General features: G+C 36.3%; 1 protein-coding gene across 2 annotated transcripts in view; it reads left to right on the top strand.

Moving 5' to 3' along the window:
* The window catches only part of DYNC1I1 (dynein cytoplasmic 1 intermediate chain 1), a 316,684-nt gene that overhangs the window by 283,849 nt on the left and 15,549 nt on the right, over positions 1–17,286 (top strand). For both annotated transcript variants that reach the window (XM_054496029.2, XM_054496027.2), the window contains 2 exons: positions 10,511–10,651; positions 14,827–14,952. In XM_054496029.2, the coding sequence (XP_054352004.1) occupies positions 10,511–10,651; positions 14,827–14,952 (267 nt within the window). The remainder of the gene's footprint in view (positions 1–10,510; positions 10,652–14,826; positions 14,953–17,286) is intronic.

The raw sequence follows: 17,286 nt of genomic DNA, 5'->3' as shown, positions 1-17,286 counted from the left end.
TTTGTTTGTTTGTTTGTTTTGTACAGACAGAGTTTCGCCATGTTGCCCAGGCTGGTCTCAAACTCCTTGGCTCAAGCAATTTGCCCGCCTTGGTCTCCCAAAGTGCTGGGATTACAGGCATGAGCCACCGCGCCGAGCATCCCGGCTCTTTCCTCTCCCACAGCACCTCATGTGACTGATTCTTTAGTGTAGACTTCAAGCCCACCCTCTCTTTCAACTTCAGACCTGCACTTCCACTGTCAGCCTAACCTGAGTGTCTGTACCAGAGACTCAAATGCATTGTGTTTAAAATACAGATCACACCTTCCTCTATTTCTCTATTTTTTCTATTTTCTACTCATTTAATGGTGTTCGTCATTCAGCTGACTGCACTAGAAAAGCTGAAAACACTCTCGTGAATGTTAAACATCTCTGAATCTGTTTAGCACATAGCACATTTATCAATGCACATTTAATACATTAATAGCTAATTGCAGCAAAAAGTTTTTAACTACATACACGAGACTTTTCATAACATACCCCACTTTTCCCCTACCCAAACCAAAATTATTTTGTTTTCATTATTTCTTAGGACAAATCCTCAGAGTTCACTCAGGCTGTCCCCACCTCTCATCTTTATATCCGTCTGGGAATACCATACTGACTTAGCCAGGTTTTTGCATGTTTTGCTTTCCTCTTCTTGACTGTTTTCCTTACCATCTGTCAAAGTCTATGCATCTTTCAAGGCAGGTTCCCTCACCTGTCCTAGATAATACCAACCTTGACCACATCAGACCCTGGTAACACCAACACACCACTACCGCCCCCAATCTTCAAATTCCTCTGGCACCTAACATCTGTACCACAGAATTTAGCACCTGGCTACATACTTGTTCTCTTTCTTTGCCGTAAACAAGGCAGAGAGCCAGTCTGTTTTCCAGCGATTTGCAGACATGGTAAATTCCTCCCAAAGTTCTTCCCAGAATTGTGTCTTTGAGGGGGAATTTATATTCTTCCTTTCTTCAGATGGTAAAAATCTGGGTTCCTCCTTGTGATATAATGTGTTTTCCCTTTTGTCTTAGTTATCAGGAAATTTAGAGCTGTTTCAGAACCATATTGTAATAATCAGCTTATCTCAGGATCCTGGTAATAGCTATGTATTCTACCTGCCTTCTTTAGAACTCTGTTGTGTGTTTGTTCTTAATTTTGCAGTATATTTAACTTGTAAGACTCCACAAATCCTTTTAGAACAAAGTAAGAAAACAGATCCCCAAATAAGCAATATTCTTCTCTTATTATATCATAACTTTTATTCTCTTACCTGGATTGTTTGTGCTTGAGAACAAAATCAGGTCTTGTATTTCTTTTGATTACCCAAAGAAGAAAGCATATGTTAGGTCCTTAATAAATCATTGCTGAAATATGTGCTTTGTTAAAGTAAGTTGGATTATTTGAAATTGAGACAGAAACATCTCCTAAAATGACATCATTCTAACAAAGGGACATTACCGTGTTTTATTTCTGCTAACAGCAGGAGAAATAAACATCTTCTGATATTTTGAACATTTACCAAAACGTTCAGAAGAAAAACATCATAAAAATAAAAAGTTGAAGTTTTAGCTATCACCGGCATCTAGACATAAGACTTAAAACAGGCAAGAGGATTAACAAAATCAATAGTTTACTGCCAGTAACACTTATCAGATAACAGAGTGCATTTTTTTCCCGCAACCCCAAAGCCCTGCTGGCTGCCTTTCTAATAAACACAATGTTCAGGTGGTGTCTGACTTGTTTTTTTTTCTTCCCTTATCCCCATTTTCATTCCCCTTTCCTAACATAAGATGGCAAACATTAAAATTGGCTTTCAATAAAACTACCTGTGCCAGTCATCAAATTCTTTTCTTCCTTTCCTTTTTTTTTTTTTTATTTCTTCTTAAAGCTCACCCAGGGAGAATAGTTTGACTTTGAAAGAAACCACAAGAATGTAATCATAAAGTCACCTCCAGACTTGGCCTGTGTTCATACTTCCTGTCCTTTTACCTCCACCTCTACCCTACCCACCCCCAAACATTCATACATTCATCCGCCAACACATACCTATGGCTGTTAAATATTTATGCAGATGTGTGAATAATTCATAAAAGTACAAACACTTTTGAGACTTGAAATTTATTCAGCTGACTGGGCTTTTCCATTGTCCAACAAGTAAGGACTTGGTGAATCCTTTCTTTTGCTCCTTTAACCAGAGTGGAAATGTTTTCCTTTTCATTTTAATGATATATTAAACGAGTTACCTTCCCCAACCTCCTCCTCCTAAGTAATAATGTTGCAGAGAGAGCGCACACACTTAGAGAGAAAGAGAGAGAGAGAATGAGAATAACAAATATGACTATCTACATAATTATGAGATCAAAGATATCCCTACCCCACCTTTCTGCTCTAACCTACATTTTAGTCTAGTGTTGGAAGATAAATTAAAACTCATCTTTATCCCCGAAGTAGCTATTTTTGGACCAAACCAATGTGGGTCCATCTTGACCAGCCTCCTGTGACCTCAACCTTGCAAATTGTCCAGGACCCATAATTAATACTAGACTATTTTCCCACTGCCACTTCCAGCGTCCTGAATCACCTCACCTCACATTTAGAGCATATTTGTTTCTTGAACAGAAATTGATTTCCATTTGGCTTTAGTGAAACAGAATAAGGTAAACAAATCTGCTACAAAGCAGGAAGCATATTAAATATATTTTACATTTGAACAAAATATGTTGAACTTCTGCTACTTGTGATTCTCCATGCTGGTTCTCTCCACCATTAAAATAAATACAAGTAATATCTGTACTCATATTAGATACAATGTAAAATACATAACATTTAACAATGGGAGATGTGGGAGTGCAGAGCTACATAAAAAACCTCTCCTTGACTCTTTGAAAATGTGTCTTTTTTATATATGGTCAATTGTTGACGCAAGAGGTAGAATTAAACATTTAGATAATTTTACCATTAGATTTTATTAGACATGTTTGATAGGATAAATCTGGGCACTTGGGTATACATTTCTTGAAAAACATAAAATCTTCTAAATGTCATGGTTACTAAATGTAGCGAGATCACTAATGTGAGATTAGCTTTGGAAACTAGAAAATGTTAACCTGAGCATGTGAGAAATAAATATGAAGGGGGAATCAAAGTGTAATCCATAGATCTGAGTTTATATCTGATATTTTTATGCCTTTCTTTAAGAATTGTGTGTGTATATGTATATATGTATATTTAATTTATTTATATAGGTGAAATGGGTTGTTAGCCAGATGTTCGAGTAAAAGGTTGGCAGTTTAAGGGTGAGGGTGAAAATATTTTGCTACTTAACTTACCCACTAGTAAAATGTGGTTGCACAATTTGACATTAAATAAGTAATAAATAAACAAAATAAGTCAAGCCTGCATATTCTACTTTATTTGCTCATTCTTCTAACTTTTCAAGGCTTCAAGGCACTGATACAACCACATATCTAGCTGCCTCTAGGTCCAGTCCATCCTCATCCCTGTACACCTTCCTAACCCTTAATACCAGTGTCCACCTCTTCCCTCCAGCCTCCTAATGCAGTCTCTAATCAACCTGACATCGTAGATTTATAGAATGCTTCTTTGTCTAAATAATACCATGTTGGACATGAAACCACTCAGCCATGGTAAAAATAGAGTTGGAGCAAAGCAACCAAAGGGGGGCTCTTTTGAACCTGCTTGCCTCCTTTACTGCCACATGATCTTTCAGAGAGCAAGACTATCAGTCCAGAATGAGAATAGCAATCAAGAGAACAGCTGCCTCAATTTTGCTAATGAGCCAGCTTGGCTGAACCTGGTTTTGGAGACATAGTGACTCTCTCTGCCCTCCTCGACTCAAATAAGCAAGAAGCCAGAATGCCAGTGGAGCCATAGGCGTTGAAATGGCTGTAAGAGGTAATTCAAAAGAGCATCCTTGCTTGCTTACTGTTTTCACAATGGCTCTATATAGATTTGTGCTATTAAAACACCAGTTTTGAATGAGAACCTTGGGTGGAGCTGATATTCATGAAAATCATGCCAGTGCGGGAAACACTCCTTTTATGAATTAAGCAAAGCTTGTAGCTTTTTTCCATGGCTTTAAACACTCAATACTAGTCAAAACCTGTGAATATGTATACATTCTTTTATATGGATAATTAGCTTCTTTATTGGTGGCGCCTCCTGGATTAGGAGGATTCTTCCATGCAAATAAGCAGTAGAGGGAAGCAGTGCAACAAAGAACACCTTTCATGTGGCTTCAGTACTTATTTAGCAAAACTTCTACATTTATAGAGAAGCAAATGCTAAATTCCTGAATTTCTATAACCTTCTTTCAAATTGTTTCATATTAACTAATTCAGGTTAAAGTCCTTGCCAAATTTTGGTTTATGCACACAAAAAACAAATAGACCACTATACATAGTCTGTTGAGAATAGTTCACCAAAATTGTTTATGTCCAATTTTGAATTTCTGACCATGATACAAACAGGTAAAGATATCATTTAGAGATCATAAGTGTTGTTTGAATATTAGCCACAGAAGTTAAGATAAATATAGCATACTTTGTGCATTAGAAGGATCTCAAATTAAGTCGCAAATAAAGTTTCCCAGTGATAGTACCAAATTCATCACACCTCCCTTGGGCCAAGAGAGTTGGTTTTTTGGTTTGGTTTGGTTTGGTTTGTGAGTTTTGGTTTACTTGTTTGTTTAAGCACTTTCTTTTTATGGTGGAAGCATCCATTTTTGTGTGAGCCTGAAGTTTTGGGGTCCTTTAGTGGTTTTTTAAAAGTGATATTGTGGTCTCACATTTTAATGTTTCCTGGAAGAACTAGCTAGCTATTTATTTTAATTACTTCACAGGAACCCACATGACAATTTTTGAAGGACATTTTCTTATTACTCATTGTTTATTATTTTGGTCATCATTTTTCCCAACAGGATATAGTTTTTAAGGTAAGATTCCATGAGTTTTCCTTTTATTTCAGAATTTATAACTTAGAAATTTTACTGTTAGTTTATGCCCCTTTTCCCACCGACCCACATGGTACCCCCTACCACCCACCCACCCAAAAGATATTTTCATGGTTTGGATCACTTAGAGACAAATGCAGCCTCAAGAACCACAATATTTGTAGGTGTTAGGAGACATTTTAACACAAATCTTCCTATTCACCAAAACACTAAATCCTATTGGGATGCCTGGAGGCGCATGATAAGAGAAAAGTAAATAATACAGAGGAAAACAACCATTACATTCTCTAGATTTAACTTTGGCACATATCTGACATCAGAAATAGAAACTCACCTCTTGTGAAATCATTTTGTTTACTTGATCAGGAAAATCTGCAGGTCTATTCATTTTCAGACATATATTTATAAAACTAAAGCTCAATTCTAGAGATCAAGTCTTATTGTAAAACATTGATGAATGCTGTGAGTTTCATTTTTTAAACAGATTTCACTACTTGCCTCTCTTATGTGAATTTAATATTTTTATTCCTTCTCTAATTGATCAAATAAGAAGTTTATTATATACTTCCATAATTTTAACTTTTTCATTAAAAACCACCCTGGTGCATTTTATATGTCTGTTTTCATGAAATACAGAGTAAGAAAAAAATCACTGTGATGTGAACTCCACAAAACATAAAGGAAGATGGCTTTAATGATAATAGTTACCTTTGAAAAATATTTTTACATACTTTTTTCCATTCTATCCTTACCACAGGGTAACAAAGCATGTAATAAAGCAGTTATAGAATCAGAAAGCTAATAGGAGCCCTTGAGGTCAGTTGCTCTAGCTTTCCATCGTAAGATGAGAAAAGTAAGATCCAAGGATGTTAAGTTAAATTTCCCAAGGTCTGTAGTTTTCCTGTTTCTCCCATTACCTTTTCTGCTCCATGCTACCTTTGCTATTCCCATCTTTCAGATAATATAATTATAGTCCCTCACCCAGAGTCATGCAAACCTTCAGTGAACTGGACCAGGTCTTTGCCTTCTGACATCATTTTTTTCCACTCTCCACTGCATAGCCTGCTGTTCATCTCTACTGTCTAAGGGACCTTTCCTATAGTTTTTCTAGCTTTCAGGAGAAAAAGATTCCTGTTCATCTCACAAGGTGCTAAAGACTCTTGCAAATATATAGATAACATCCTCAGGATCATTAACAACAGACTCAGGAAATGAAATAAGCATCTGACTGCATTATTTTTAAACTGTTTCTACAAGTTACATAGTATGTGCTTAGTAAATCTTGATGGAATTGAATGGGAGAGTAAAGAATAGAGGTAACAGGTCTATTGTCTTTTTTAAATAAGGACTGAAGGTGTTGCTGTGTTTTGTAGAAGGACCATATAGTCCCAGCAAATAGAGGATATGCTTAACCACTAGGAAAACCTGAGAACCAAATCCAGCTTTACCACTTAACAACCTTTGTGGCCTTGGGAAAGTTACTAACTTTCCTGAACTGTAATTTTCTTTTCTGTAAATACCATCTACTTTACAGAGATTTTATGCAGATTAAATTAGACAATGTACATATAGAGTCAGGCACACAACAAACACCCAAAAATTTACCCTCCCTTGCCCTTCATGTCTGCCTGGGAGGTGACCTGTAGCCTGCTTCTCTGCTCTGTTTGAGTCAGAGTATTAAAATCAAGCTGGGCTGTGCCTGGATACTTTACCATTATTGTAACAGCTCTGGAAGCACAAGGTGTCACAACTTTATTTCATTGACATGTACCACACGTGCAGTAGGCCGTGTAACAGTGTAGTTTTCCTTTTTCCCTTTTCTTTTAACAGTTTGCTGATACTGAACATGACATAGAAAAGGAAACACCGGTGAAGGGGCTTTTTTTTCTAGTGAAATTTGATTGTTTTGAAAAATGTTTTTTACAGTAACTTGCTGTGGAACAATATTTCATTTACTAACTGGCCTTGAGAATTTTGTAGAGTAAATCTTTAAAATCATGAAGCTTCTGTGGCTTTCATATGTACAAATAGTATTATAAGGTTCATTCTCACAATTATTGGTCGAATTTGCCCCCATCATCTCCAGCCTTTTCAAAACTTGCAGTATTCTAAAATAAGTGGTAAAGCACAAGCAAGCTATAACATGTTTGTGGATCCAGAAATTTATGTCTCATAAATTCAAAATCTTTAGAATCTTTAGAACCTCATGCTTTTAACTTCTTTCTGAAAATTTTAATACTTCAAAATATACATGAGTTTATGATATACATGAGTTTACCAGTTCTAATACTTTATGATATACATGGGTTTACCTTAAAATCTTTTATATATGAGGCAGATTTTTTAAATCAGGTCTTCAGATTACCCTTTGAGCCTGAATAAAATAGAATAATAAAATCCCTTTATCAAAGAACACAACTAATATTCAAAGAGCACTATTGTAAGTGACATTTGCCTATGCCCATAAGTTATGCTTGTGCTTTGCTTGGCAATTAGTGGTTCATAGATGTCACCCTATGTGGTACTTTGATAACAAGTTCAATCAATCCTGATCGAGACTTTCCCAACCTGCGAATTTATCAATGTTAAACAGAGCCTTTGAAAATATAAGCCTTCCCCCCTTCTCCCAAACACACACGTACTGTAGCCTAGAATTATTTGCACAGTGACTTTTATAATAAAAGGCTCAGTCTTGGGATGAAGGGTGATAAGGAGGTTGGAGAAAGGCTAGAGAGCAATAGCATTTCAATCAATACTATTAAATATAAGAAACTGGGTTTTGGTAACATGAACAATAGCAGTTATTTCCAGATACTTAAAATGTGAAGTCTCCAGAATATACTACAGTCTTGGTTACATTTCTCAGAAAAGAAACTACTAAAACAAAAAAGGAAATAAACAAAACACTAAAGATTCATAGGATAATTAAAGAATTAATGTATCAAATAATATCAGTTCCTTAGAAAATGACTGTTTAAAGCTGGATGGTCTTTTAATTGATCAAAATAAGGATTTGCAATTGTGTTACGTGTTTAGTATAGGTCTGTATGTGTCTATCTATATGAAGACCTCTTTTCCCTCAGATATACTATCAGCTGAGTTGATGAGGATCCTGACAATTGACTTTTTAAAGCATATATAAATCTTTAACACCCTTTGACTTTAAGAAAAATTTGTTATTCATGTTCTTTAACAAATAGTGGGCTGGCTAGCTATAAAATCAAGAATTTGCAGTGGGAATAATCTTCTACTGAGAGTTAGAATTTAATATTTACAAGCAGTCAGTGAAGGTGCAGCCACTCCACATTGCCTTTTAAAAAATATAAATAAGGAAAAATGATACAATTATGCTATTTTCAGGTGTCATTGGACAGTTAGGTTTTACGGAGAAAGTAGGTTGAATCATGTAGTCCAAACAGTGAGAGAAAGAAAGATGCTACAGAAATAGCCAATAAGCAAATAATTTTGGCTTCAAATCACACTGCAAACATGGTATATAATACATACTTTGGCATAAAAGAATTATAGAATCATAAAATTTAAAAAACTATAAGGCTAATGTCCAGTTGATCATTTTGTTATCTCAATGTCATATAATTCTTTTCAAATCACACCCTCCATCAGATATTTTTTGAATTAAAAATAAGACACATCTCACTGTATCCACATAGTGGCCCATCTAAAATATTCTGTGTTATTTTAATGTATTAAAAGTTTGTTCAGGCTGGGCGAGGTGGCTCACGCCTGTAATCCCAGCACTTTGGGAGGCCAAGACGGGTGGATCACGAGGTCAGGAGATCGAGACCATCCTGGCTAACACGGTGAAACCCCATCTCTACTAAAAATACAAAAAAAAGTAGACGGGTGTGGTGGCGGGCCCCTGTAGTCCCAGCTACTCGGGAGGCTGAGGCAGGAGAATGGCATGAACCCAGGAGGCGGAGCTTGCAGTGAGCCGAGAACGCGCCACTACACTTCAGCCTGGGCGACAGAGCGGGACTCCGTCTCAAAAAAAAAAAAAAGTTTCTTCAGCTCTAAGCGGTGATTTTTAAACGTCAAAGAAATACAGTCCATAGAAAGAGAACTCACAGTTACTACACTACATTTTTGTGTGATATTTAGGTTACAGAAGTTTTATTGTTTTCACACTGCTTTTTCTCACTTTCATTTCAGCAGAGGTATTTTGTGCATTTTATATTAACTAACAGTTCACTTGGAGAGATCACTCTAATATTTGGAGCCGATTCCCTACAGATACATTCTTTAAACATTCTGTGCAGAAAGGATTTGATTGTTCATATCGTATGTTATCTTTTCTTGATCTTATTACTCTGGCCTGTACAGGCATTCAGTGGAACCCATGAAGAGAGTATAGACAGCTGACTGGATGAAGAAGACATTGGGGAAAAAAACTCCCATTGTTTAGATTTCTGTCAGAGGATATAAGAATACTTAATTTCTTTTATCTCTAGGGCTTTCATTATCATTTAAATTTCATTTTACATTAATTGATCAGGGATTAGTAAAGCCATTATGCAGAAATTAGAATAAGACAAGCCAGATGGAATGAATAATTCATGAAGTCCAATTACGTTTTATTTCTGGTGTACTTTCAAACTTGCCTCTGACTTCTGTGCTATTTTGATGTGACAATATTCACTGGAAATCAAGAGTGCCATTTTAATTTATTGTATCCCTCTGGAGTGGAAGCATTTGTATGCACTAGGGGTATGTTAACGCATTTCCACACACATACCCCCAACACCCGAAAGTCAATTTTGGGGGTTTTGAAAACACTGGGTAATCTAGGAATACTGTTCATTTTGTACAGAGGTTCAGGGGCACTTCAATGAGCCATACCAGTTCAACTGATTGGGGTGAGCTGACCCTATGCAGAGAGACTAAAGGCGTAGGATCGCGAAATGATTACCTCCTGGGAGAGCAGTAATCCTTTTTAAAATATTTGTACGCATTCCTCTCTGCAAAAGAACCCTTAAAATGTGAATTTGGCCTAGAGTTGGACTGGAGGTAGCAGCCGCTGTTGCAGCTACAGACGAGGACCACGAGGTGGCAGGGGTTGCCTTCAATGAAAGGGTTCAGGGCGGTCGGGACCGCCGGGGCTTCAGAACATCCCCGCGGGTCTGAGCCGAGCCGACCACGGCTGGGTTTAGGCTCCGAGCATCTCGCAAAGTGTTGCCGGGCGAGAATTCCGAACTAATGGGCAGTCCGGTCCACCTGTCTGGAATGTCTCATACGACTCTGTGTCTGAAACCGCCTCCCCACCCCCGGTCCCAGCCCCCAGCCCCTTGAGAGGCCCCTTCTCCCCCCGGTATTTATTTATGCCACTGGACAGTTCTAGTCACATTAAAGCTCCGGTTCACCTTCTCGAGGACTTTCATCTCGGGAAGTTTTATGACACTTTGTGAATGTGCAAAGTTTTTAATTAGGCTCTCTAGACAGCCCGAGGCAGCAGCAGCGCCACAAAGTCTTCACGGTCTCTCTGCTTTACAGCACAACAAGCCGCTCTACTCCTTTGAAGACAATGCAGACTATGTGTACGATGTCATGTGGTCCCCCGTGCATCCCGCGCTCTTTGCCTGCGTGGACGGGATGGGGCGCTTGGACCTCTGGAACCTCAACAATGACACCGAGGTGAGCGGCGGCTCAGGCGCCCGGGCCGGAGGGCTGGGAGGGGGGCGCAGTCGGCCACTCGCAGTCTCTCCCTCTTTCTCCAAAACGGCCTTTTTTGGATAGACCTTCCAATTGCAGCAGGGCTGCCGGCCCCCATTCTTGACTACCCTGAAGGGAATTGGCAGATGCATTGGCCAAAAATCACTTAATCTCCCTTCATCCCTAAACGGTGGCTGCTCTCGGACAATTAACGACCCTTTTTTGCAAAGAGCAAAACGTTATGCGTTCACACCTTTCCCTATGGGACTGGACACACAGGCATTTGTCAGAGCCGTGTTGAGATAACTTTATAGGCAAATACTTGGAAAAGAAAGCTTTTGTGGACGTCGATTTTTAGATTGGGCTTTTAAAAAGGTCTATTTGTCAGTGTTTGCTACTTGTACCATTTCTATTTTGAATCCACAAAAGACGGTTCTGTTGACTATTTTATGTTTAGTTCTTTCATCCATTTGATTTGTACCAAGGTAAATATTCCTTGTCTAAGATATCAAATTCAGAGGCAGACTTTTACAACAGCCTCCAACTTTGAACATGAATATCAAACTCAGTATTTTTTAAAAAAGAGATTTTAACATGTTACATTTACAGTAAGTGAAAATACCCATTAATTTTAAAAAGCAGCCAATAATAAATACTGTTTTTAAATTATGCTATACAAATTTATGTTTTAAAAACTATGCCACATGCATTGTTCCTTTTTGCCAGTCTAGCAAAGTTACTGAGTTGCTAATTCAGCTACTTGGATTTTTTTTTTAACATAAATATTATTGTCCTTCAACTTTATAAAATAAAATGGTCTCTGCATCACTTCTTGGTTTCTGATTCAAGAAAGCTCTCTATAAATAAGAATGGACAGGTAAGAGGAACAAGTGCTGCAAACTATATGTCAAGTGGAGAACAACAGAAAGGTCTTTTGAAGTGTTTTGAGCAGGAAACAGCTCAGCCTTTTTAATTAGGAAGCCCACAGCTGGAGGATCTGAGGAGGAGCACACTTCCCTCGTATTTTTGTGTGTGTGTGTGTGTGTGGGAGGGGGCAGGGAAATATTCTTCAGGTGTTATTATTAAGTCTTTGTATCTTCAAGAGTATATACACCTGTAATTGCTGCCAAGTAGTTATCTTTTAAAAATCTTTCAATTTGAGTCTATTTTTCCTTTTAGCTACAAGAATTCTGTGACAAGAATGAGTTATGTAATGAAGCATCTTTGAAAATAATCAAAAGGCATGAGTATGTGAAATGTCCCATCATTTGGATGTTGAAATCTTTATAACATTATTGTTTTTAATAGAAAGATGTTATTACCCTACATTGTAAGGGTTTCCCAGAGTCTTCATCTCTGTTTATTAAAATCATATTGCTTCTATTTGCTAGGAGAAATTCATTCATTTAAAGCAACCAAAAAAAACCAACATTTTCCTGATTGACTTAGGAGACGGCTGTATTAGAAATCCAGCTTAGTTAAGATAATGTTTAAGTGATACCCAACTACAATGCATATGAAGGGAGTGAGTGTTCTACAAACTCCTCAATAATTCCTATGTAACTGTTTTTCTTTTAAATTTTTTTTAGGTAAAATGAAACTAATGTCTCAACATTGATAAATGTAATTTTTCCCTTCTCTTTCTCTAGGTATCAAGAGACAACCACATAAAAGTTTTATAGCTAAACATTTTTAAAAAATCATTATTGGTCATGCAAACTGTTTAGTTTTGTGGTAAACATAATTCTGCTTTAACAGTAATAGTAGAGATACATTGAGTCCAGCTCAAATCCAGTAATGAACCGAACACTTTTTAAAACCTTCAAATCATTTTTGTCTTCTGGAAAGTTGAACAAGATTTTTCAAATATTTGTCAGATTAAAAATTAGATTTCTTAAAAAAATCTGAATTATCAGTAGAGCAGTATGTTTTGTTGTTGTTCTTATTATTACATTTTTGGGCCAGGTTATTCCAGCTCTTCCTATGCAAGGATAGTTCATATTTCCCACCTCAGTATTTCTGATTTCTACTGCTTAATGTAATAATTTATGATATATAAATCTTGCCTTTGCAATTAAAATGATTGAGCCAGGAAAACTGTGGAAATATTTGTGGAACAAAGTACAGTATAAAAGACAGAGAGAACATATGAATTGTTTTTTATTATTCATCAACTTTTGAAAGGTCATTACTGATCAGATTAATGCAAATATACTTTGTCATTTTCTTCATGCATTTATGAAATGAATTTTCTAGCACATAATACAGGCTGTGATCATTATTTTCTATCATTTGTAATATATATGAAAAGAAACTATCTTTAAATGTTTAAAATATTGTTTCAGTTTGTTATAGTACTTATATTCCAAATAAAATTCTTGAAAATGTATTAGGCATTATTTTAAATGTGTCACAATGTCAGTTTATTTTCAGTGATTTTTTTTGTTATATTTGTATTAAGATTAAACATTTTATTCTATTTTTAAGATTGTTCATAGATTACCTAATTCTATTCAATATCAGATTGTTCATGGAATTAGGTAATAGAATTAAGCAAGAATCCTGTATGAACCTTCTAAATTATGGTATTAAACATTAACTTTGAAGAGTCTATAGTTGAATCACAGATTTGTTTTCTGGGCAGCACAGTAATAATAAAGTGTATTGACAGAATTATGATCCATCTAAATTCACATTGTTTCAGCCTTTGAAAGATTTGGTTAAAAATTCAGACTCTAGCTTGCACAGCAGGTACTTTTATTATAGAAATTGTGTATTTTTAAAAAATAAACGAGCCGGGGACTTTTGGTTTTTTGTTTTGTTTTGTTTTGTTTTGTTTTTGCTCACAATTGACATACAGTGATTTAGGCGGGTGAAAGAATTTTTATTGATTTCAAGATTAAGTTTAAACATAGATTCTTATATATGATGGAGTTTTTATTGCTATTTTAAAGATACGTATTGGGTCAATAATTTCATATAAACAGATGGTTTCAATTCCCTGAATAACAAAATGCCGGTGGTGCTAAGCCACAGTACATGTTGTGTTTCCATTCTAATGCGACATGTTTATTAGACACAGGTCTTAAACAGTGGCATGAGATGATCCTAGTGACCCCCTTTTCACCATATTTTTTCTTTTTGTTTTAATATTTACCTTTTCCTTTCTTAATGGCATGTTGTCATTTCCTATTCAACATTCTTGTAAAAGGCTCAAGAGATCTGAGCTTTATGTCAACTATAAACTTCTAACCTTGAAGACAAGCTTTTACACAACTGATAATGGGAGAGAGGTAGACACACTAAAAAGTCTTTCCAAATACTGAGGTTCTTGGAACAAATACTACAGGTTCCATTGCAGCACCTCCAGTTCACTTTAATTATTATTATTGTTATCAATGCTTTTAGATTTGAAGTGTTTTTTAAGGGAGATATAAGGCATTTTCTATGAGTGGGTGGCTGTATTCTATCACGATGTCACCCTGGAGACAGTGCCAAAGTTGTGGATCGCTTATTACACTTCGGTACTGCCAGAGGGAGGAAGACAGATTTAACAAAAGAGAGAAAGAGAGAGAGAGAGAATTTGAGTTTTTTGAAAATTTTTTTTTACCTTTATGTTTTCCTTTCTTCTTCTGATCATCTCCTCCCTGATGAGGTTTTGAGGGATCAATACATGTGTTTACTTTTTCCTTGAAGACTCACATTAATATGACTTTTATTTCACCATACACCCGCTTTCTGCCTTTTTAATATCCTTAATCTTGGTAAATCCTGAGATCTGAGATCTCTCTCTCTCCATCTGTCCATAAACTATGACCCTATGGGGAAGGATCCCATTTAGCTCCTGTATTTTTTGTTGGATGTACACTTGTCATAATCCAAAGAAATATTCATGCCACTTACTGCCCAGTGACTATGTAAAAAGACTCTCCCTCCTTTTCTTTTTTGTTAAACTGTCTCTTCTCTCTACCCCTTAATTCAGTGGAGCATATGATTTAAGAACAATGAGCCCTTTTTCCCCCCGGCACAAGGGATGTATATTACTTCATGCACATGAAGGCAGTTGGTGACTCATCCAGTTAAACGTATTATTGTAAATTTGTGTATTTAAATTCATATTCAGAGATTCTTTTATTCTGTTGTAAACCCTTTGGCAGGTTCCAACAGCAAGTGTGGCCATTGAGGGGGCATCCGCCCTAAACCGTGTTCGTTGGGCCCAAGCTGGCAAAGAAGTTGCTGTTGGGGACTCGGAAGGCCGTATTTGGGTCTATGATGTTGGAGAGGTACGTGTGTATTTGTGTTGTTGTTACTGTTTTGACTTGTGTATCTACTTTAGAAACCTAGTGAAATTATTGGCAAGACCTTGTAGGCCACAAGGACCCTCTCTAATGTGCTTGCAAATTTCCATTGACTTCAATGCTAGTTTGGCGAGACTTCCTTAGGGCCTAATTTGATCTTCTGTCTCCATGCACAGAACACTTAAGTTAACGATCTAAGCTCCTTTTAGAGTCCTGTAGAATGTCCCATCATCCTGTGATGGAGCGTGGCACTTCCCGCTAATTTCATGAGAATGAAAAGTTTAGAGGCCGGGTGCGATGGCTCACGCCTGTAATCCCAGCATTTTGGGAGGTCGTGGCAGGTGGATCACGAGGTCAGGAGTTCGAGACCAGGCTGGCCAACGTAGTGAAATCCCGTCTCTACTAAAAATACAAAAATTAGCTGGGTGTGGTGGCAGGCACCTGTAATCCCAGCTACTCAGGAGGCTGAGGCAGGAGAACCACTTGAATCTAGGAGGCAGAGGTTGCAGTGAGCCAAGATTGCACCACTGCACTCCAACCTGGGTGGCAGAGAGACTCTATCTCAAAAAAAAAAAAAAGAAAAAAAAGAAAAGAAAAGAAAAGAAAAGTTTGCCAAATATATCATGCTAAAATTGAAAAGTTAAGTTTTGGTTGGTATGTTCAATAACACATATACTATTTTTCTTTCATTAAAGTGTAGCCAATTGAGAATGTGATTAATTAGAATTTTGTGCCACTTGGTGGTATTCAAATTTATCATAAGAGATATACACCTTTCTAGTATGTTTTATTACATGATACACAAAGTATTCCTGAACATCATGGCACGTAAAAAAGGAAAAAAAAACTACATCTTTCATTTCAGACAAATCTCCTTGAATTTGTATATGATCTTAATTTGATGTTACATTATCAATCAATTGTACTTAAGATTGTCTGTTTATTTTTACTGTATGAGAAAGTGTTGACCAAAACCTTCATTTCTGGTGAGATAAAGAACTTTTTCCTTAAAGAAAAAGAAAATATTGAACTTTCAAGCAAAACAAAATAAGAGTGTTATGTAATGCTATTTGGGCATAATATGAATCTAACATTGCATTCCAGGGGGAAAATATACCACATTTGTATGCATAGCATCCTAGACCTAGAAAGTACTCTGTGAGTGCCTGGTGGATGGGTTTAGCTGATCACACTGAGAAGGGTTCTTTATGGTTTCATCAATCAGCATTCTATAAATTTGGCAATCCTAAATGGTTTGTTCTACAATGGAACTTTTGATGACATATTATATACTGCTATTTGGTATAGTTGATTATGTTGAAACAAGCTAGATGGTGTTTTTTAAAATTCAGCCAGGGACAAAAACTGAATGACTTTAGAAATGGGAGTTTTCTCTTCTGGATGCATAATTCTAAGTAAAAAAAAAAAAAAACTCTTGCTTTTACTGCATGTTATCTATTTCATTTAACACCCCCTTGACTACTCCTGATACCACAAGCTGAGTTCCAACAGTGACAAACACTCTGTTAATATTGGCCCCAATGGTGAAGATGCAAATGGTCTGGTGACTATTGATATAGTTTGGAGTCTTTGGGAAAGAGAATACCCTCTGAGTCGGAAATACCACCAGTAGTGTTACAGCAGTATTTTTTCTTAAATGAGTATTCTTTATGTTTAATGTATCTTTCTCATGGCCCTCATCAAAGTAAAACTAAACAACAATAACAAAAACAGAATTCTTTATTGGTCACTTCCTAAAAAATAAAAAAGAGCAAAGGAGAATGTAAAAAAAAAAAAAGGCTTTTCTCTCTTTCTTTTCTTCCTTTCTTCCTTTTCCTTTCCTTTGTTTATAACAAGTGTAATTGTGGGAGAGAAATAGACATGAAGACATGCTCAGAGATACAATGGCAGAAAATAGATAAAATTTAAAAACTCTTTGCTCTACCTCCTTCGCATACACATAATGTCCCTTAACTCACTTAAGATTGTATGCAATATTATTTTATCCCTCTTTGTTGTATTCTAAAAGGACTGAAAAACAGAATAGTTTAACAATCTGTTTTATATTTTAAAAGGCCTTTTGAAAAGTCTTTATTTTGACTTAAATATTATATATATACACACTATATATATGCACACACATACATTCATACACACTGTCTCTATGCAATAAGGAAACACAATATGACATATATACAGAATTTTCTGCAATAAAAGTGATTTTATAGCTTTTGGACAGAATTACTTGAATATGACATATTTTGTGAGTAAATATGATTTTACAAAAGTTACTTTGGCTGATATGTGGCTGCTAAAATT

The sequence above is a fragment of the Pongo pygmaeus genome, chromosome 6, assembly GCF_028885625.2.
Source record: "Pongo pygmaeus isolate AG05252 chromosome 6, NHGRI_mPonPyg2-v2.0_pri, whole genome shotgun sequence".
NCBI lineage: Eukaryota > Metazoa > Chordata > Mammalia > Primates > Hominidae > Pongo > Pongo pygmaeus.
Note: the sequence above shows the minus strand (reverse complement) of the source record. Positions and strands in the feature narration are given on the sequence as shown.